We start from the raw sequence: 22,080 nt of genomic DNA on the forward strand, positions 1-22,080 counted from the left end.
AGTCAGCTGATTACAAGGATGCAAAGTGAAACTGAAGACTAAATACCCTCAGCTTTCAGACAGCAATCCCTGATAAACCAACAGTCTCAGCATTGCACTGCCAGTTCTAGAATTATTCTGGAGGCAGAGAGAATGAAGTGGTGCTGGTGAAAGTTATACTGCCAAAAGCAAACTTTGCTGCGAGGATGATAGGTCTTCATTTGCAATTGTCCTACTAGTAAAGGATGACTTCTGAAAGGGTCTTACAAGGTGAAACAAAGGGTAATTTCAATAAATCATAGATAATTGTCTTTAAAAATATAATTTGGAATTAATTGTAGGTATTTTACTGATTCTTTAAATCATTTTTATTACAATCATTTGCTGTAGAGCACTCAAGTGAGAATGCTACTCTTTAGTAACTCATAGAAATGTTTGTGAACAAATGTTTGAACAACAATCAGAACAATGTCTGGCAAATTTAGATTCTTAAAATTGAGCTTCCAAGTTTCTGTCATTCTTCTAAAACTCTTACCCTTGGTACTTTTGAGGAGAAAAGGAAAGAAAGCAAAAAATGATGTAGACATGTGGGCTGACATTGTACACTCATGGGAGCAAGTTTAGAACAGAGAAACTACAGTCCTCAGTTTCACTGTTGGATAAATATTGGTCTGGACATTTTGAAAATATATAGCTATGCAATGTTATTTCGTGAATGCAAACATTTCTTCTATACATCGTGTAGTGGAATAAGAGCTGAAGTTGTGCAACATTTTTTAGGAAACATAATGGTTAGTTCAACAAACCAGATTTATTTGAGATAAATGGCTGGCAGTGTAATAGTGCAAACGCAGTGGCACTGTCTGTGGAACAGCCACACAGATCTGTTAGGCAAGCTGCAGGTCAGAGACTCAATAGAGTCTGGCCCAGTCTATAAGCAGGGGCATGTGTCTAAAACATGAAGCATGAAAATGAAATCTGGGAAATTAAAGTCTGATAGTAGTCACCTATCAGTTCTTTCTCTCTTCCAAAGCTGTCCTGTTCCAATTCAACTAGCTCGCTCGTTTCTATCCCTACCCAAAATTCAGTCCTTTTGATTAACATTTCAGTGTTAAACTGCTGTCAAACATCTGGCAAGTTTCTAGATATGTTGGAATTATCAAAAAGGAAGGTAAAGCAGGTTTCCTCAGACTGCAATACTCCCAGTCCTCTCAAACCAAGTATTTCAAAAGCAACATTTTCACTCATCCTTTTGTTCACTCGTTATTAACTCAGAGCGCTGTGCTCTTACTGTTGTTGGTTATGATTTACTGTGCATGCTGAAGCATAACTGCTTCTAGCTTTTTAGAAACATTTTGAAGAAATGTATCCCTGTCTCAACATCTTATAACCTGTTGTGTTTTACTCCCTTTGAGTAACGCGCTCTTTGGCCCATTCTAATTGCATGGGTTAAAAAAGCAGTCAAGATCAAGATATTCAAAAAGATTTAATTTTGTTTTCCAAAGACAACTACCTGTGGGTACGGTGATGTCCTTGATTTTGACTTTGTGCTCGAGAGGCGAGATTTGCTTCCCTTTCTATTATCCGTTATGGTCGGAGTTGAATTTGCGTATGAGAATGCCGGCTTGGTAGCTGTGACCTGATCCAGGGAGAGCTGTAGTCCTTTATATTCAGTATCCCTATGTAAAAGGCAAAAGTGAAAAACAAATTCACTTCATATCTTAATGGGAAACATACCTTCCTTCTTAGCAGGAGTGGAAAAGAAAGATATTTTTAAGGAAAAAAAATAAAACCATGCAGTTTACTGCCCTTATATATCTATGTAGTATAGCTTACTAACCAATAGCACTATTTTCATACTGAAAATATGATTTCTTTTTGTGTCCAACTATTATCAAACTGATCTACATTTTCAGTAATAAAAAATTGAATGGGATGGAAATTTCAGAGACTTTCGCTACAGTTCTGCATTGGTCACAGAGCTGAGCAATAGGACACATTTTCCTCAAACTTTTAACGGTACAGCTACAAACTTACCACATGTGTATATGTGGACACTAGTGCACATGGATAGGGATAACAGCCTTCATATGCAGATGGTTAAATAAATTAACGTTTTTGTAAGTGGAAAACATTTATGAACTATGTTTATACATTTTATTATTGATGAATTGATGCAAATTTGTGAATCTTTTTTCTGTGCATCCTGTGAGCTGTTATTCCTCTATTTGAAGAATCTTTTACACTGGAAGTGCTTTCCAGACAGATGAAAGTTAATTAAATAAAATCTTGTAATTTAAATGGTATGCCACACACTCACAAAGTACTAGAGATTTTCTATGAGGAGTTAGGTATAATGGCAACTCATTACGTTCAGTATTAGTTTCTTCAAATTTTCTAATGAATACATAAAATAAAGGAAAATTGGCACTATTGATGATGTCTTTCTAACCATAATGAGGGCATATGCTTTAAACTGTGCCCCTCTGAAAACATCTGTGCTTCTGCTGGTACCCAGGGGAGTAAGAAAAGAGCTGTCCAGCTTTCATGTAGTCATACGGAACCTATTCTGACAATGATTCATTTAAACAGAGCAGAGAAGGAGCTTCTCCTTCACCTACCTACCTGGAGGAAAAGAGGAAGGATTCATGGTTTTCTCTTCCTTTGTGTTAATCAGCAGAGAAGGAGAGCAAGGAAAGAATAATGCTTCACTTATGCAGTCAAAGAGGCAGCATGTTCATTCAGACATTACCCCATGCTCCGTCTGAATCTAAAGATTCATTCTCATAACAGTAAACTGTTCGCCCCACTTTAGCAACAATATCTTGTTCTAGAATCACATGTATTTTGATGCAAGCCATGACAGTTTTGTTTTTGTTTTTTAGAAAAGAACTTCACCACAATCTGAGCACATCACAGCTTAGTACACTGAAATCCTTTCACTTAAAAAACAGCTGTAGAAGGATAAACTTGGTAAGTCACTGACATAAATGAAACAGGATGAATATTTGGACAGCCAAAGATAAACCTGCAGAATAGATGATTTATCCAACCCAATTCTACACTAAATTTTTTTTTGCAAACAAACTTGATAGAACAGACTGTTTTTTGACAGTCTATGTTTTTTTGTGGACTATGTGTGTGTCTCCATGTATATATACATAACACATAGAAGCAAATCACTGCCATTAGAACTGTGCTGAGTGTACTTCTTCCAGTCCATAATGTGCAGAGATTCGCTAAGCGTAACTACTGATGTAATGAAAATGTATGTGATCATTGCTTCAAATTTTACCTTTAAAACTCTGCTATATATTGGCTTTTCAAACACCATGCATGCAGCTGTCATTCTGAATATAGAGATCCTGTCCAGATATTTTGAAACCTTAAATCTTTTCCATGCTTACCCCCAGAATTTTGATATGGACACTGACTCAACATGCAAATCTTCTGTCTCCATATCAAAAGCCTTATCAAATTACCTTCTTATTATACAAAATATCAGAAAAAAGGATGTCCTTTAATCTTCATATTTAACAACTACAGTAGCATGAGGTATTATCAATTGTCATAAAAATATCAATCTCACTGTGATATACACATTCTCCCTGGCAATTTGATTATAAGAAATTATGGAGGAAGGGTTCTGTGGTCTCAAAGTCTGATGCAAAATCACACAAACCAGAAAAGATCAAAACTGAGATGTTTTGCTTATTATAACCTACTAAATCTTTTGTTTCCCATTCTACTGGAGAAGCCCTGCCATTATATACCCATCTCTGATGCATGCCAGTATCTGTTTCCTTCTCCTGTCAGAGTCTTTAAAAAATTGGAAGAAACCCACTTCAGTATTCAGACTAGATTATCACTTCAACAGTACCTTCACACTCTTTATTTCTGTATAAAGGCTGAGCATTGAAATATAAGAGACTACATGTATAATGAATGCTTCTAGGCCATAAGAATCTGAAAAACAGGCATGTCAGATCTGTCCAAAAATCTTATGTGCTGTCATATATTTCCTTCCCAAATCCTTAGTATGTCTGGGGTGAGGAGTCACTTTCCCAGAACACCACAGATTGGAATAAACACCAAAAGCTAGTATTTGCTGCCAATTGCTTAGAACAAGTAGAGAACAATTTGAAATTCGTGTTGCTCAATGTAAAGTTTCTGGGTAGGAAAAGAACACATCTGTGCTCTCCTTTCAGATGAAACACCTGGAATTTTTTGCATCATCAAGACATGAATCAATGCCATCCCTGTCCTAGCATAGCTACCCTTCAGAAGATCCAAGATAGATACCAGAACACCACTAAAAACAGGTCAAGATAAATACCAGAAGTTTAAAAAAAAAAAAAGAAAATATGGAAGATGGGCTCTCAGTGTCAGATGGAGAAGATGTTCCATCAAGAAATGAAAATCTTTGAGTGTATCCATATGTAGTGTGAAGCAACAGACTAGACGAACCAGAGCTCCTAGTGGTGTACGAACAACAGATGGAATTTCTGACAACTTCCTGGAGGCATTCATAAAACTTCCGCCAACCACGGTACTGCAATCTCCAGATTCTTGTTTTCAGACCCTTGTATCTACTATTACACAGTCACATTAACACAGTAGTCTTGCAACTCATGTTCTACAAGTAATTAAAAAAAAGTGGTGGGTATGAACACCTTCTTCCAAGGTCCTCACCTTCAGGATCTATATAATCTACTTCTATCCATATGAGACTGCTGAGAGAGAGAGTGATATGGCATGTGTTCAATTGCTAGGAGTATGTTGCTGACAATCTACTATTTATCTCATTTTCTGATGCAACTATCATCACTATAAAACATCAGAATATCTACAGGAAATTAGCTCTTAAATGAAGAACATATGGATCAAACTGAATCCAGACAAGACCAAAGTAATGCTTCTTTGCAAAGGGAAACACATTGAAGACCTCCACCTTTTCATGATAGGAAACAGCCATTCCTTCCACAGTTGGATGGAAATTCTAGGTTCTCTTTGACTCCTAACCATATGCTTCCAAAAATGTATTATTTCTTCTCTTCCTTGTCCTTTCTCCCCCCAAAGAGAACTGGGCTGGTATGGTCAATGTATCAGGCACCTACAGACTGAATTACCACGCTCCTCTGTAAGTGAAAAGAAATTAAAAGAAAAAGCACAGCATCCATTTGATAAAATATGCTATTTCCCATTGTCTTCTTGGTTGTAACTCCCAGAAGCGTTTCTACTTTGCCTTCTTGCTGGTTCTTTCAATGCCCATTGTAAACTTTAATCCTAACTGTTGTTGAATTTGAGGCAACATCATGAAGAAAATAAGACCAAAGCCTACACCAACTGTACTTCTCTGAGAAGGACAAAAGCTGGAGGAGCACTGTGTTCGATGGAAGAAACCAATCTGTCTGCCCGTGACTTCTGTGCCAGCTGGATCTGCAAGACTTGTGTAAAGAGTGCTCACAAATCAGCAACAGAAGATTTTTTCTGCCTACTATCACTGCCAAAATATACAGCACGAAGAAAGATGAAAAGTCTGGTTAACAATGTTTTGAAAAGGAGGTAATGGCTGATTAGCATGTAGACAAAAAGGAGCAGTGAATGAGCATCAGAATAACATAGCTCCTGAATTCCTGGCAAACAAAAGAGGCTTACACAATTGTGGCAACTGGAACTCACCATGAAATTGAAGAAAATTAGAGTTTTCTATATAGCCTTATTGGAGGGAGAAAAAAAAAAAAAGAGAGAGAAAGAAAAGAGTATTGATAGAAATACTTTTGGGAAGTCTGGAATTAGTAATGGAGGCCCAAGACAAAACTGTAGAGAAAAACTGAGGTTTTCTATACTTGTGTTTCTTCAAGAAATAGTAGGATCTTTGGGACTACCTTAATAAAAAATCTAAAACAAATGAACAGACATTAACTTTAGAAAGCTAATGGCATATTAACTTTGAAAATATTAAGATTCATTAACTCAAGAGAAATTAAACCCAGAAAAAAATGTTTTCAAATAGCAAGAGCAGCTGACCAGAACTTTTCCAGAGGAAAGAACAAGATAACACCCATTAGTGTTATAAATATTAAATATTTATAAATATTCATAAATATTCAGACTGAACCGAATGAACTTAAGAAGGAGGACAAACACACTCAAGAATAAAAAAAAATTCTAATGTATGTACTCTCATAAGCAGCATAACCTTCAAAACAAGATGGGAACTTTCAGAACAAGAGGAAAGAATACTCTGCCCATTGAAAAATCTGCAAAAGCCGTAAGGAAGAGTGCCTGTTTACACTGATGTCTCAGCAGAGAGAAAGGAAGAATAAGCTATACATGCAGTAACTGAAAATACATCAATAATCAATGAAGAGACAAATATTTACAATGCATTTTTTCTATTAAGACATGTAAGGTGCTCAAAAGAAAATTTACAGAAATTCAGTCTTTATACATGAACTTATTGTATTAGAAGCATCTTTCAGTTCATACTTTCAAAACACCAATAAACAGCTGGAAACAGATCTTACACTTATTCTCTCCATTGATAGCCTGAAAACTATGTAATGATCATGCTGTCAGTGGAAATCATACCAAATCATACCAAGGCATCAAGTGACCGTACAGTTCTGACAAACATGGAATAACCTATATCCCTTCATTCCTAAAACATATTAGTGTAATAAACAAAATACAAGCTGCAAGTAAAAGCATAAGATAACCTAAATGGAGCAAATTACTGCATCGCGAGTACAATTGTTCACACCACTGAAGTAAAGAGGAAAGCACTGTTCATGCAAAACAATCAAGGTGTGATGTTAATGGGTTACACTATTATTTCTTGTGAGCACATTATACATTTTTATAATTTATTCTACTGCACAAAAAATATTTATTAAAAGAGAATATATGAATGCTGTCTGCATTTTCTTTTAAAAAACTGAGAAAACTAATTTTGTCCTGCCAATGTAACAGTATAAAAGTATGACTTTAAACTCATTAATGTTCAGTCTATTTTGCAGTTGCTGCAATCCAGTAAAAATCAGCCATGAAGGTGGTAAAAGCCCAGCACTTCCTCATCTGATCTGATGACAATACTGTAATATATTATTCTTCTACTCTTAAACAATGCTTGCAACTTTTAACATTTCTGCACTCCAGCTCATGCAATGCTTACAGCGCCATTCAGCAGATGACTGAAAAGAGAACAGATTCTGGCTGTTCGTCATGTTCATGGCTTTCTAAATCAGCAGATGGTGCAACAAAACAGACAGTTTCCTCATCTGCTGTGTTCTCTATTCATGTACAATGTGTCTCAGAAATGTTTACAGAGGCCTCGATCTGTTCACGAGACTGTCAGGAGAAGAGTACGCAATTCCCTTATCATATTCCTGAACCAGTCACAATAGCAATGCATCTCTTCACTCACATAAGAAATCAAACTTCATGATACTAGTCTGGAGTGGGAAAAAAATCTCTTGAACTTCACTGCTATGAAGCTACGAAGACACACTGTCATTCAGTTGTGTGACCTCAGAGATACTCTGTGCCTCAGTTTTTCCATCAGCAATTGGTGATCCTCCTTAAAATTTACTGAGTGAAAAGCCCCATAAAGCTCACCAAGTTATTTGGAAAGACCCTCCAGAAATCTCTCAAGTGGTTGTTTATCACTAGGACACTTAATGGTTAAGCACTGCATCTAGTTGGAGAAGTATCTGTATATTGGATCCCTTCACTGAGTGCCAACCACCTATTTATCCCCATAAATAGCATAAGCAACAGTAGCTGTTTACATCTTGTTGACTTAAAGTTTACAGCCTCTTCAGCCATGAGATTCACGTACATGATATCATGTTTCTGTATTTGCTCTTAAAGATAGAGCAATCCAAACCAGGAAGTTCAATTAGAGGATTTGATACGTTCAGGAAAATTGAAGCATGAAGTTTCCTATTCAGACCGTGTAACATAAATGCCTGAGGATATCTTCTAGAGAGCTACTGTCAGAGAAATTTTATATTTTCCCTGATTGGTTTTTCGTCTCAGAGTGCAGTCATTTAACTGTCAGTTGGAGTTAAATAAAATGTCCTGGCCTCTAGATAATCATGGTGTAGCAGTGTTTTCAGCAGTCTGAAGGTACAGTTTGTCATTCCCAACCACATGTCTAGCCATCTCTGGCTCCAAAAGGAGCTCTTTTTACATTGGTCTTTATTTACTAGATTTTCTAGATAAAAAAATATGCACCAGGGATTTATTATTGCTTGTGAATAAAATGCCTTAGATATCCTAGGATAATTACATAGAAAGATAATGATCATCTTTAGTTACATATAGCACTGAAAAAAATGCTTTATATAAATAAATAAAATATGAAGAACTGATTTTAATTCTGTAACATTCATTTTTACCAGGAGTGCTTTCTTTCAAATGTGCCCAGAATTATCTAGAAGTCATGTTTGGTGTATGTTTAGTAAATGTCATGCTAAATGGAGAAGTGTACTTGACAGGAGCTTACAAGGATTTGTGTATGTTGTAATCTGCCTGATAATGAGCAATTGGAATTAAAGTGAATAGCTTGCAATACTTTCTTTTCTGAGTGGCCACAAAACAGTTAAGAACAGAGCCCAGTGCAGCATTTTATCTTAAGGCACGTTTAACCTTGCAGAACTCTGTGATTTATCTCTAGAAGTGTCAGCTTTGATTAAAACACTACAGTGACTTCTTTGTAAACATTTGGAGTTTTCCATTACATTCACCTGAACACTCAGGTAATATTTCTGGATAAACCAAAGGCCATGTTAAATGAAACTTTAAACGGTCTTATTTTTTCTGCACATACAGGTACAGAGGATCCCCACAGGAATTCGTGCTACACAAATGTAAATTCTGATATACTCATGTAAGACTATTTCTATTTCAGAGAAAACCAGACTGACAACAGTACAACAGACTGCTTTTACATAGGTAGACTCACATTTCCATCTTATTAATATTTTTGTGTGTTAGAAAAAAAAAATGGTACCTTGAATACCACTGACAACTTTAAGACACTGATCTAGTAGCCAGTTGCTCTGAATTGAACTCTCACCCTTCCATCGACTGCTGTGCAAATCCTGTATCACAGGGTTTTTGAAAGCACTTGGCACTTGCCTGAGCTTACCCTCAAGGAAGCCAATGGGACTCCTAATTTGGGTAAGGTCAAATTTAGCCCAGATCTTATCACTTCCGAGAATCTCTACCTTAATCTTTCTGAATTCCAACTGTAAAAATTAGGTAAAAAATACTTTCCTGTGGGAGTCACTTCTTTTGTGGAGCATTTTTTTCTGCCTCGCCTATTAAACCAGTTTTTTATTTGAAGGAATAATCTCCCATTACCAATGCATATGGTAGCTAATGTTACTAAGCTAAATCTCAGATGCTGCCTCTGGCTGCGTATCTACTACATGCAAGAGAAGAAAAAAAATAGAAAAGATAAAACACATTGTCTGAGAGCAGTACTCATGTCATTATTGAGGTAAAACATGTTTTTATTTTCAAAATTTTCATGTGTTCAGTACAAATGTTTTTACTATGTCCTATACAATTAATCCTTGATTGAACCTCTTCCAGATAGTTAATAATTAAAGATTTCTTTACAGTTGGTATGCAAACAGTTCATCCATGCCTATTACACACCAATTTTCACAGATGTGTTCTTTAATTGAAGTCATTTATTTCTAATCTGCTTAAGCCTTCACTAGTGTAACGCTTGACTAAATATACATTAAACTCCCCTACTTAAACTGCTAAAATAAATTTGTATTCTATGAATAAAAGTACTTGACTGAACACATGTAATACTATTGTTATTGTGTACTCAACTGAGCAGAAATTATTTGAAATAGCACAACATATAGCTATATGATAGGCTTGGACAAAAGAATTTGAGGAAGACTGCTGATGACTGTTTGGCAGAAATTATAAAATAACAAGTTTTTAAATCTTGAAATTTACTATAGTACAGTAATGCAAGCAATGTGACCACCAAAAGGAGGTCTTCATAATTTTCATTAAGGGCGTTAGGTGTTTTCACTTTAAAATCTATGTACTGTGTTAGAGATAAGAGCCTCAGACCAGCTCCAGGCTAGGAAAATGGCTGGTACAGAAAATAAACTTCAAAGAAAATTGACTACTCTGTATTTTGTAACAGTGACTGAAGTGGCACAAGATTGGATAAAAATATTGTATACTCTGACCACATCCTTTGAAAACCTCAGAGTGAGACAAGGACGATGATCTTGGAACAGCTTCTCTATGCAGAACAGATAAGGAGATTCCTTGGTAGGAAAAAGAGATAACAGAAGAACAAGAAAAGATGTGTAAACTGTGAGTGATACAGAGAAAATATGTAGGAAACAGGTGTTCACTTTTCCTTCTAATACAAGAAGTGTGGGGCTATCAATACAGGAAAACACTGACAACAAATACATTCAGAGGTATCAGCTCTGTGTAGGGTATCCTTTGAACTTTTTGAATGCTGAAAAAAAGTGCTGGAGAAGCATTATTGCATGTTTGCCCTATTTTGAAGTTCTTTCCAAAGTATTTGCTACAGTCACCATCAGTATGTATGTGATCCTGTTCAGCTTCTTACATTACACTGTTCACCATAGTTGGTCAGTAATTTTGTACTTCGATTGCTTTAAAAGAATGCAATGAAGAGTGGTCCTGACAACTTGTTACTTTTAACAGTTTGCTGTAAATGCTAATCTATTCTAATCTATCATGTTTGATCAGCTCCTCTGTGTTCCCCATAATCAAAGTTTTTGTTGCAAGAACCTTCCTAAAATCCTGAACACATCGAAAAATTAATTACCTTTGCTGTGATAATTTAATCTTCTTTGAGAAGATGGATTATATCTCATTTGACAGACTTCCTGATTATCTTTTTTGACCAGAGAATGGTTTATCTAAGAAAAAACAAAGTGCTTGAAAAATTGGTTCACTATTCATTCTGTTAGCTCCCTCTTGGCAAATTTCCTATCTGCATGCCTCATAACATACTTGTCCATCATTCTAGCCTGCTTTTCCTGATCAACTTGGTCCCATGGTGCAAAGCATGTTAAGTTCAGGATCCTCATTTCACAAGGAGGTCCCACTTACAGTAGATCACTTTCTCTTTCATCAAATTCACCCTTTCTTGCCATAAGACTTTCACTTTCTTCAGAAAAAGCAAGATTTTTCTACAACAAATTTGTTTCCCATTCACTTGTCTAGAGGCCCTCAGCTTTAGTTAAGGGACAGTACTTAGTCCCCCCAGGTCATTCTTTGTCATTCTCTGCCCGCAAAGCAAGTAACCATGATATGTTAAGAAATGCTTTTCAATTGAATCTTGAAGGTAAGAGAAGAAAGAAGGGCAAGGAATTATATGTATTTTTTAGCATTTGAAAAGAGAGGGGCTTAGTCACTTTCATTATTATTATTTTTACCTACAAATTAATCTACTTGTTTTTTTATTTACAAACTTCTCCTGCAGCCAAAGCCCATCCACATTATTTGTTTACTTGTGTTTAGGGCTCTGTTCATATCACTCTCTCCTGGTGATCCAGCTTTTACAGACATATCGTATATAATATGTTGAAGATTTAAACATCAGCCAGAAAAGCTGATATCACAAGACTGTAAGGCATTTCATTTGTTATTTTCCTGCTAATTACTGGTTCAATCTCCTCAAAGTACGTATTATATTTATTATGTGCTATCATATAACTCATTGCTAAAGAGAATCCAATAGAGGGCTACAGAGATGGTGAAACGCTGGAGGGCAGGATGTATGAGGAGCATCTGAGGTCACTTGCTCTATTGGGGATTAGAAAAAGTCTCCTCACCAACAGGTTGTCAGGCACCAGAACAGCTTCCCCTGGGCAATCCCTTCCAATTTGGGATGTTCTATGATTCTATGAACTGAGTCCATTAAATGTTAAAATTTGTTCAATATAACCTTTGTTAGGTTGACTACCTACAGCCTCTGGGCCACAGAGTATGTTAAACCACCATATATTGCACACTCACTACTATCAAATTCAGAAAATACAATTTTTAATAGTCTTTATCTACAACCTTCTTATGAAATGTAAATCTGTCATCTGGCTGGCACCTTTGTTCTCCTGGTCCTTGCTTTGTCACAAACAGGCAGGGGGACCTGGTTTTGGCCAATCTGTTTTCACTGTACATCTATCAGAGTACATACACACATAACCTAGGTGCCTGGAGAGTCTCTGACTAGGCTATTCAATGCTCCTGTGCAAATGTCCACAGTATACACACAGATTATCTCCCCTGCCAACCTATAATGGTCTCTGGACCAACACTGCAGGTGAGCTGTCAATGAACTTAACATATTTTTGATTTGTATTTGTGCAACAAATTCAAATTATTACAATATATGATAGTTATTGTGCTTTTGGTGAGCATTTCTGTAGCACATTTGCAGCACACCACTCAGTATATCATACTCATGCCAATGGTGCAATACATATTCTCTCCTACTGCTCTTGAGGTCGTTAGATAATGGAAGAATGGAAGCCCTGATTGCATACTCCCATGTTAAATTACACACGTGTTGGTATACAATTTACTTTGAACTGAAGCCACACCTCCATTCCCATTGCTGTTTTTCACAGGAAGCACTAAGGAGGTTGATTATCTTTCAAAAGATGATACTTTTTCTTTAACTCCCCTAATCACAGCTTAGAATCAACAAAATTATTTGGGAGAACAATATTCAGCAGTTTGGCTGCAAATGCTAGCAAAATAAAAATAATTTTAAAAAGCTAGTAGGTTATTTATCCCCATATCCAGATTTATTTGAGCAAATATTCTAGTTGGTTATGCCTTGTGAAACAGTCAATAAAGATTGTTTATTTGTTCTGTGTACAAAACAGTCTTTGGAAACAGCAAGAGAAAAACAGCATGTAATGCCTTTGGGTGGATTTCCATTAACCATGTCCTAAGCCAGGGAGTTTTCTGTAGCAACAGTCTGAGCTACAAGCTGCCAAACACTGTACAGAAAGAACTGAAAGCCACAGGCTACTTTTAACAAAGCTGCCCTCAGGGCAGACTCTCCATATTGGCTTTCTCGCCAAAAGCACAGATATGAGAAGGGTGAATGTGGGGATGGGTTTAAAGATTGTCACTGTAGGTGATGCCAAAGTAGCTGCACAATACTAGGGGATATTGCCAGACTTGAGTTAACCAAGCATTTGAGTTTCCATAGTTGCATTGAAACTTCAGCAGATAATAGCTGTTATTTTCGACATTGCTGCCCTTGAGATTTATACACAGTGGTTTGTAGCTAAAAAATTCCAGCTGCTCTTCATTAAGTCCCAATTCAACATAGTAATGAACATGGCCTTCCAGCCATCTCTATTTGGCAAAGACAAGAAATATTCTTATTTCTATGTGTGCGCCTAAGGTTTGTTGGGGTTTTTTTGTGTGTGTGTTTTTATTTATTTATTTCAAAACAGAGTACACAAGCATATAATCATGCACTGAAAGTTACGTCTAAGCACTTTCAGAGCCAGCCAAGTTGTCCCACTTTTGTCTGGGTAGAGTTAATTTTCCTCCTAGTAGCTGCTGGTGCTGTATTTTGGATTTAGGATGAGAATAATGTTGGTAAGTCACTGATGTTATAATTGTTGCTGAGCAGTGCTTACACAGCTTCAGGATCTTTTCTATTTCCAGGAGGGATCATCCAGCAAGGAGCTGGGGGTGCACAAGGAGTTGGGAGGGGACACAGCTGAGACAGCTGACTCAGACTGATCAAAGGTATATTCTGTACGGTATGGTATCTTGTTGAGCAGTAAAATCTGAGGGAAAGAAGAATGAAGAGGGATGTTCAGAGCAGTGGTGTTTGCCTTCCCAGGAAGCTACTTGCGATGAGCCCCACTTTCCTGGAAGTGGCTGCACATCTGCCTGCCGATTGGAGATAGCGAAGGAATTCCTTGTTTTGCCTTGCTTGTGTGCACAGCTTTTTCTTTACCTTTATCTCTACTGTCTTTGTCTCAACTCCTGAGTTCTCACACTTTAGCCTTTCTGATTCTCTCCCCACCAGGGGAGGGTGAGCAAGCGGCTGTGAGGTGCTGAGCTGCCTGCCAGTGTTAAACCACAACACATGTGCTCAAATTATTTAGTAAATCAGGACTTCTGTGATTTAATTGCACTAAGTGGATGACAGAAAAAAAAAAACAAAAAAAAAAACAACGAGGAATAAATTGTGTAAGCGTGTTTAAGATCATGGGATTGACTCCAGACTGCAGTCGTCACAAGCCTCCAGAGGGGTCAGATTCTGTACCCTTGTTCACACAGAGCAATGCCTGCCTCCATAAATAGTGTCATCAAAGCGAGTGGGCTGCCTCTGAAGTAACCTACTGAGTACGAACATGTGTGCTGGAGCCTAGCCCATGCTGTAAAGTACAAAAGAGAGGTGAGGGAAGGAGAATTAGATTTTAAACAGATACTTGCCACTGTTGAACGGACAAAGGAGATTTATTTGTTAACACTTAATTTAGGACATTTCTAAATGCCGTGTTTTTGTGTGTATGAATAAGAGCTAGCAAGAGCACCTTAGGGTAGAGGGAAGAGCCTACTGCAGAAGCAGCTAAGTAACCTATCACACCTGTTGCATCACATGGTAATTACAGTGAAACAACATGAGAATCAGCAGTACAGAGATGCTGCACAGAGCAAACTTGCAACAGATTAAGGAAACAGAAACAGAGCTAGTAAAACCGTAAACCTGCTGAAGGAACATGCTGCTGCTGTTAGGAGAGCGAGAGCCAGTTCAGCACTCAGTTGTGTACTGAGAACTGGCAGGATAACAGAATCATAGAATCATCCAGTTTGGAAAAGACATTCAAGATTATCAAGCCCAATCATTATTCTGATCATCCAAGTCCCATCACTAAACCGAGACTGTGCCTATATTCCATGATAATGGGAATAGTATCTTTTGGAAGCAGCTCAACTGCATGGCCTGCTTCTTCTGCACAGCCACTGATACAATTCAGACTGGTACTGTAATGATACAAATGTCATGTGGTAAAACCAGCAGACACTTTTCCAATGGCCTTGGTTGCATTCAGCCCTATGAACTGATAGTGTAATTGACTTCAACCATCAGTGCCACAATCTGTGCTCTCCACCTGTGTCTTGTGGAAGGATCACTGGGGTTGACCCCAAAAGGGACATGGGCACCTAGAGCTGCTTGTGCTGTTCACAAGGCTCGTTTGTGCCATTCAAGGTGCTGAGAGGCAGAGCAAGGATAACGTGCAAACATTCTCTCTAGCAGAAACACCTGTGCTCCAGCACACAGTGCTGTGCTTCTGTGCAAAGTGAAATCTGTGACAGCTTACCTTGAGCCATTAACTGTGGCATTTTAGGAGTAAGAATCCCTGTGGTGGGCCCTGGAACTTTTGTCAATGGAGTCAAGGCGGGCAGATGGAGATAGTAATTGCTTTAGCTATTGCTGCTAAATCTGCTGCTCAACATGTCTCACCCCTAGACAATCATTTTACAAGATCTGTAATTCAGCATTTGGAAGCAGCAAGTTTCCAAAGGCCATAGCAGCCAGCTCACTGAATGGGAGAAGGATGAAGTGAAAAGCATTTCAAGTCACATTTCTTACTTGGAATACGGATTGTTCCTCATAGTCCTAAATTTCACACCGCCTGAGACCATCAGTAGGCATGCATTTAAACTAATGACTGTTTTGTTCTCTCCTGTGGATCTAAGTTGCAGTCCTTTAATCCTCACTCTAGCAAATAAAACTGGGTTCAAAAAAGCAGCGGCTGCAGACTCTGGCACATAGTTTTAGTGCCTCAGCCATTACCGTCACCTGGTTTAAATACAAGCATAGAAATTTGGAGTGAATTAAATAAATGGTAGCAAAGAAAGGCCCTACATGAACAAAGAAGAACTGCAGAAGCGTATTGTGGACACCTGGAGAAGCCTGTCTCCTATTTGCAAGAAATATATAAAGGGTGCTTCAGGGAGACAACTCTGCAATAAAAACTATGGCAAACAAACAGAATATTGCATTGAACAGTTCAAGAGGAATCCTTTCATGCTTTTTTCTTTGAGGCATGTGCACTTCGAGAATTTTGGCTGATTAAAACAGTTCCATTACATATTTACTTTGCTAATCAGATCATACCAGTGAAGAAAGGTTTTCTAGTCCTAGGAAAAATGCAGACTGAATAGATGAGGTGGGATTCAGTTCTGTGCACTGGAAGTGTCAAAATTTCCATTAATGCAGAGAAATGTAAAGAAAAACAGGTCAGATTTGTTTCTACTACTTACAACTACTGAAGGAAAAAATTAAAAATAAGAAATACCTTGTTAAAGTCAGCATGCCTCGTCTCGAGTATTAAAGGTAGATAGCTACACTCGTATGAGTCATTCCTCTAATGAAATGAGTAAAGATGTATAGTATTACTACTGTAATAACTTCCCCAGTTTATTCACTATCCTACACATTCCATCACACACCTGAGAGATACAAGCCATGTACCTTGTGCTGAGGAGAGTACTCTGCCACGTGTCCAAACAGGTGGATTTGAGAGAAATGCTGAAGAAAAGTGGGACTGGAGGTATGGTAATATGAGGTATGGATGCTCCTATTGACTAGGAAACAAGAGGTGAGACCTGGAAGCAGGTCAAAAGACCCAGAAGCAGGTCAAAAAGAGAACGGTTATGAAAAACAATGGAAATATTTCATTGCGATTGTCTCAGAATACTCTAAGAGCTATGATTTTATCTGAAACATGACTTCCCCAAAGCCTGCTTAATATGCCAGGGAGGAGAGCTTTCAAAGTCCAACTCACCACACAGAATGCTATCACAGTGTTGATCCAACTATTTTAAACCTGGTAGTACACAAAGTTATAAATAGTTATAATTTAAAGATGAAGACTGAAGATACAATTAACCGTTAATTCATTCTAAATTGCATTTACCACATCATTACGTAAAACATTCATCAATATGGCATTTATTTGTGAAATAATCTTTCAAACAAATTGCATACTTCAATTTGTGCTTCTAATCAGCCAGATGCACAGTGTAATGTGAAGAGGGCAACTGGAACTTGTATGTACTATATCATCAACATAGATTAGTCATAATTAAATACTTAATCCATTTTATTGCTGCACGGTTTTATCACTGCATGGTACTGCTATTGTTATTCTTTCAAAAGCTAAAGAATGAGGAAATGAATATAGGAAAGCTTCCTTAGATTTCTCTAGGGACAAATTATTATAATATTTGTTCTTGCTCAAAAAGTCAAAGGATTTGCACTTTGCTTTACCCATTTGTTTAAAGGAAGGTTGTTTGCCATCTAAATATAAACTTAACTTCAGCAGTTACATTCTCTATTAATTGACTCATACTCAAGTCCCTTTATGTGATAAACATGCACAGCTAATAATCAATAATATGGCAAGAGTGTGTACAGAACAAATAAAAGAAACAGATATTCTTTGTCTGTGCTCGCGTATGCCAAGCAGAATACAAAGAAGAACAAATGCTGAAATCCTTAAAGGTCATTTACATTAATTTTTTTACACACTCTAATTACACAAAAAATAACCTTCCCTCTTGTTGCTCACATGCGCTTGCCACCGTACCTATCCAGTTCAGTATATATACTTATTAAAAACATTTGTTCTCAATTCTGGAATTCACTTTCACAAAGCTTAGGATTTATGGAAGATGGAAATGGTCCCTTTTTTATTTAATTAACTGAATGTGTGTTTGGGGAAGGAGTCCTACACAAACCCTTTCTCATTCTTTCTGTTTTCCTCCCACATACTGCTCAGGGGAGCTCTAAGGAGAGGCAGTGCCTCTCGGCCTGCACTGGCACAGATCTTTCAGACTGGGCAGGCCACTATACCACCCAGCATCTTTTTTTTTCCTGCCCAAAACCTGTCATTCCTCCCAGAGTGAGAGAAAGCTTCTTCTGCCATGAGTAAACAAACCCCCTGCAGGACTTTGCCCAAGTGAAGGATACCATGCCAGGGGACAGACAGCTGCCCCTTCAGCAAACTAAGGAATGTGTCCAATGTTGCCCAAAGTTGGTGGCCCTTTTGGTATGTTCACTCAAGTTCACTGTACACTGGCACTTCCTATTTTCAAAGGAACCATGGTGAGAGGCATCCCATCTTTCAGATGCTATCCTGCAATCCCACATGCAACTCCGCCATTTCCAAACTCCCTCTCCAGTTCCCATAATTAAGGGGCAATATGCAGAAGTTCACCATTTTTTTCTTCTGCCTGTTCAGTTGACCACGAGGGTCTGTGCCAAAAGCTGTTACCCACACACCTTTCAGCTAGTTCTGGGCCACTGGAATGAGCCACTATCATCCTTAAGAAGCTTTTGGAGCCAGAGAATTTATATTAAATGCCTTAATCACATGCAGACTTTGAACACTATAGCACTAGTGCTCAGCCTTGCAAAGCAGAAACCCAATGAAGAGGCAGTCAGAGTAGATAAGACCTCGACCAATCTGCACTACCAAAATCAGGGTTCCATGCAGTCAGGGTGCCCCTGTAGTCCCTGATGGTTGCAACCACGGATCGTGATGGACTCCAGCTCTGCCTTCTGCCCATATTCAAGTCGATGAGAAGCAGCCTTTCTCCAAAGCCGCTCAGAGGGGAAGCTCGGGAGAGCACACAGCCCTCCCACACATCACTCTGGCTAAAAACAGCTCTAAATATAACCTTGTTTCTAAAATCCGCGTACACGCACAAAAATACAAAGACCAGCAAAAGGACAGGAAGTCGGTCGGGGCGGAGGAGCCGCGCTATTTCGGTTCAGCCATCTAGCCCGCAGCGCGCCTCGAGCTCGACACGGAGGTGGGGAGGAAAGCCCAGCCCTGTGCCCGCAGCCGCCCCGGGCAGACAGAGGATTGCGGGCTTCTGCAAGGGGAGAGCCGCAGACTTGGCCCCCAGCAGTCGGAAACCTCTTGGGGTGTGAGGAACAAAGGGTTTATATTCACTCTGTTGCTACTAAAGGGAAGTGAAGTGACCGCTGAACTCAGGTGGTCATGGAAAAGCACGTAAAATTGCTGGCAGAAAGTCAAACTAGTACGTCAGCTGCCTTTAGGTTCCTAGCATTACCGTGCACTGACCTCTTGCCCTGCAGCTCCTCGTGCAGGTGCTCAAACTTAACGTAAGCAGCCGCTGCATTTCGGTTGAGCGGCCACCAAACCGATCGCCACCTGTGCTGCGCGGACCCGAGAAAGGAGACATCACTGCGCTGCCTCTGCCGCAGCTCTGGGAAGGTCCGGCCGCTCGCCCCTGCATCCCAGAGCGGTTGCGGCCAGGGGAGATGCTTCAGAGATAAGAGATCACCCCGCCCTGCGTGCCTCGATGCAAGCAGCACAGCCGGAGACCTGCCCGGCGAGCCCCAAATACTAGGGGATACGTTGAGATAGGCAGTATCTAAGCAGTCCCTCTGTTATTTTTTTCCTCTTTATTCCATTTTATCTTCATTTTTGTTAAGTTTCACTGACCCTTCTGATCACCAACTTTCTTTGTGGTTCCCTGTAAGGATCGCTCTCCAAGAACAAAAAAGAAACCTCGGAGCTTTGATAGAGACTCTGGATGAAATTAAGAACTTCAAACCCCAGATTTTTGAAAAGAAAAACAGATGTCCTGTTTGTTGAGTATAAATAACTCCGTACGTGAAAACCTTTTCTTTTTTTTTTTTTTTTTTTTTTTTGCTGCTTTAAATTTTATTTAATGCTGGGTGTATTTAAACTGTACCAAAAAAAAAAAAAAAAAAAAAAAAAAAAAGCGATGGGGGAGCAGGAAAATCTGCGGGTGCCAAAACCTCTAAATCTCTGTTCTCGAAAGGGAAGAGTCAAAGAAAGCCTTCACGTAGATTAAGCGCCCTGCTCCTCAGCGTGTGCCACAACCAACCCCCCCCTCCAGTCGTCGGGGCCGGAGGCCGCGGCAGGTGCCCACCCCGCCCTGCCGAGCGCATCCCGCGGAGAGAACTTACGTAAGGACGTAGTTGACGCTGACGATGCAGTGCGGGCGCGACGAGCGGCTGTTGTGCACGATGGTGGCGTAGCTCTGTACCCACACCCAGCCGCCGTGCTTGGCCAGGAAGCGGTAGTACTTGGTGGTCACCTGGCCCTTCACCAGCACTGCGGGACAGAGCGGGGACAGAAGGGCTCAGGGGGGCTGCGGAGCATCAAGCGCGGCAAAGGGATGAGGAAAGGGTAGCCTCGGGCATCCCCTCCCCCTTTGCTATCGCAAAGGCTTTTCGGGGAGATCGAGGACAAACACAACGGGAAGGCCGGGGGTAGGGGGGGGGGGGTGATCACAACACCCAACCATATCGTCATCGAGATTGAATTCTCTCAATGTGGCTTTGGGTTTTTATCTCGTCTCTTGACGTCCACCTTAAGGAAACTTACCGGAAATTAATATCCTTTTTTATACATCTATCCATGTATTAATGTCATCGTGATATCGAAATAGAATAGAGGGCTGCTCTCTGAAGCAGGCTCACCGCTGCAGCAAATTTAGCCACGCAGATATAATTTGTGAGACTCGATAGAAGTGTTCGAACTGGCACAGCCTTTTCGGAGCAAGAAAAAAGGCTGTTCCCTGAGCTGGATTCGAAGCGAACTGAAACCCAGGGTTTGCACAGGGGTTTGCACCCGCCACCGGTGCTGCCCATTCTTCCCCCAGCCCAGAGGTGGACCCTAACACAGTCAAAGCCCTTTGGGGGAGGGAGAAGGCAAGGTGAGGTTCTCTGAGCGCAGATCCTTACACAAGTGATGTGCACATCGCAGATGGAAGGTGTCACAGCCGTGTACGTGATGGTAAAGGGTCTTCTCGATCAGATCCTGGGGCTCGTAGCCGGTGAGCTCAGCCACCCTGCAAGGACAGAGGAGCCTGCGTCAGTTGGGAGGGGCCGGAGCGGGGGAGGGGGTGAGGAATCGATTTGGAAGCAGCCTCAGCACTACCTGGAGTCTAGGAAGATGAGCTTCATGTCCAGGCTAGCCCGGAACATGAACATGTTGCTGTGCAGTTTGATCTCTGTCACGGCGCTGGGCGGCAGCGAGTGGCCCACGGCGACCAAACCGACGTTTTGGTAGCAGCCATCGAAAGGCGACATGTCCAGGCTGTACTGGCGGATCTTCAGGTAGCCACTGCAGTGAATGACCTGCAAGGACACACGGCTGCTGGGCGTGGGGGCTGTGAACTTCGCCCTCCGGGGCCCCACCCCCCCCTACCCACACCCCGGTCTTTCTCTTTTCTCTTGGGTTGGGATGTGGGCTTTTTTTTTTTTTTTTTTTTTTTTCATACAGAACTTCAACTCTCATCTCAAGCCCATTAAAGTCAACAAGATTTTCTTTTCTTTTTCTTTCTTTTTTTTTTTCCACTGACTTAAGTGGTTTTTGGACCACCTCCTAACTACGCTTTTATGATTCTTCTCCAAAGGGAAGACGAGGAAGTGCCAAGGCAGTTACAGCTCTGTAATGAAGAGTGGATGCGTGTGAGAGAGTTTACATGTGTGCGTGTGTCACATGGATAAGATGTATCTATTACACAGACAGAGCAGACACGATCCAGAATGCATCTTTAGGCATAGATTTTAGGTACGTTTCCTCCCTGCATATTGCTGCTATGCACTTCCAACCTCAGTTGTCTATTTTAAGCTTCTCTTCCTGGAGCTATTCCAACAGATTTCCTTTTTCTTGCGCTACACCGTGTCACAACGTCTCCCGCTTCAAGGTCGGGGAACAGACTGGACTGTGCCCGGCCCGGAGACTCGTGCGGAGCAGTGGGAAACGGCCGAGCCCTCGCTGAAGAGCTGCCCTGTGGCAAGCGGCACTCAGTGCCACATTAAAGAGTGCCGAGCGGGGCCAGCCCAGGGAGCTCAATCCGCATCCACCCCGCGGTGTCGTGGCGGGGCTGTACCCCCCCCCCCCCCCACCCACCTTGTAGCCCCCGCAGGTCAGCCCCGCGTTCCTCTTGGCCAGTACGCATTTCATCCGTAGGAAGAAGGACCTCTCGATCTCATACTCTGAGGAGAGGGAAGGCAGAGGG

General features: G+C 40.2%; 1 protein-coding gene across 1 annotated transcript in view; it reads right to left on the bottom strand.

Moving 5' to 3' along the window:
- The window catches only part of SIM1 (SIM bHLH transcription factor 1), a 39,764-nt gene that overhangs the window by 8,232 nt on the left and 9,452 nt on the right, over positions 1-22,080 (bottom strand). Inside the window, exons 5-9 of the mRNA XM_042890316.1 lie at positions 21,972-22,057; positions 20,994-21,193; positions 20,798-20,904; positions 20,018-20,165; positions 1,493-1,658 (exon numbers count right to left, since the gene is read on the bottom strand). Of these exons, the coding sequence (XP_042746250.1) occupies positions 1,493-1,658; positions 20,018-20,165; positions 20,798-20,904; positions 20,994-21,193; positions 21,972-22,057 (707 nt within the window). The remainder of the gene's footprint in view (positions 1-1,492; positions 1,659-20,017; positions 20,166-20,797; positions 20,905-20,993; positions 21,194-21,971; positions 22,058-22,080) is intronic.

The sequence above is a fragment of the Lagopus leucura genome, unplaced genomic scaffold (assembly GCF_019238085.1).
Source record: "Lagopus leucura isolate 7727_CA_CO unplaced genomic scaffold, USGS_WTPT01 Super-Scaffold_73, whole genome shotgun sequence".
Taxonomy (NCBI): Eukaryota; Metazoa; Chordata; class Aves; order Galliformes; family Phasianidae; genus Lagopus; species Lagopus leucura.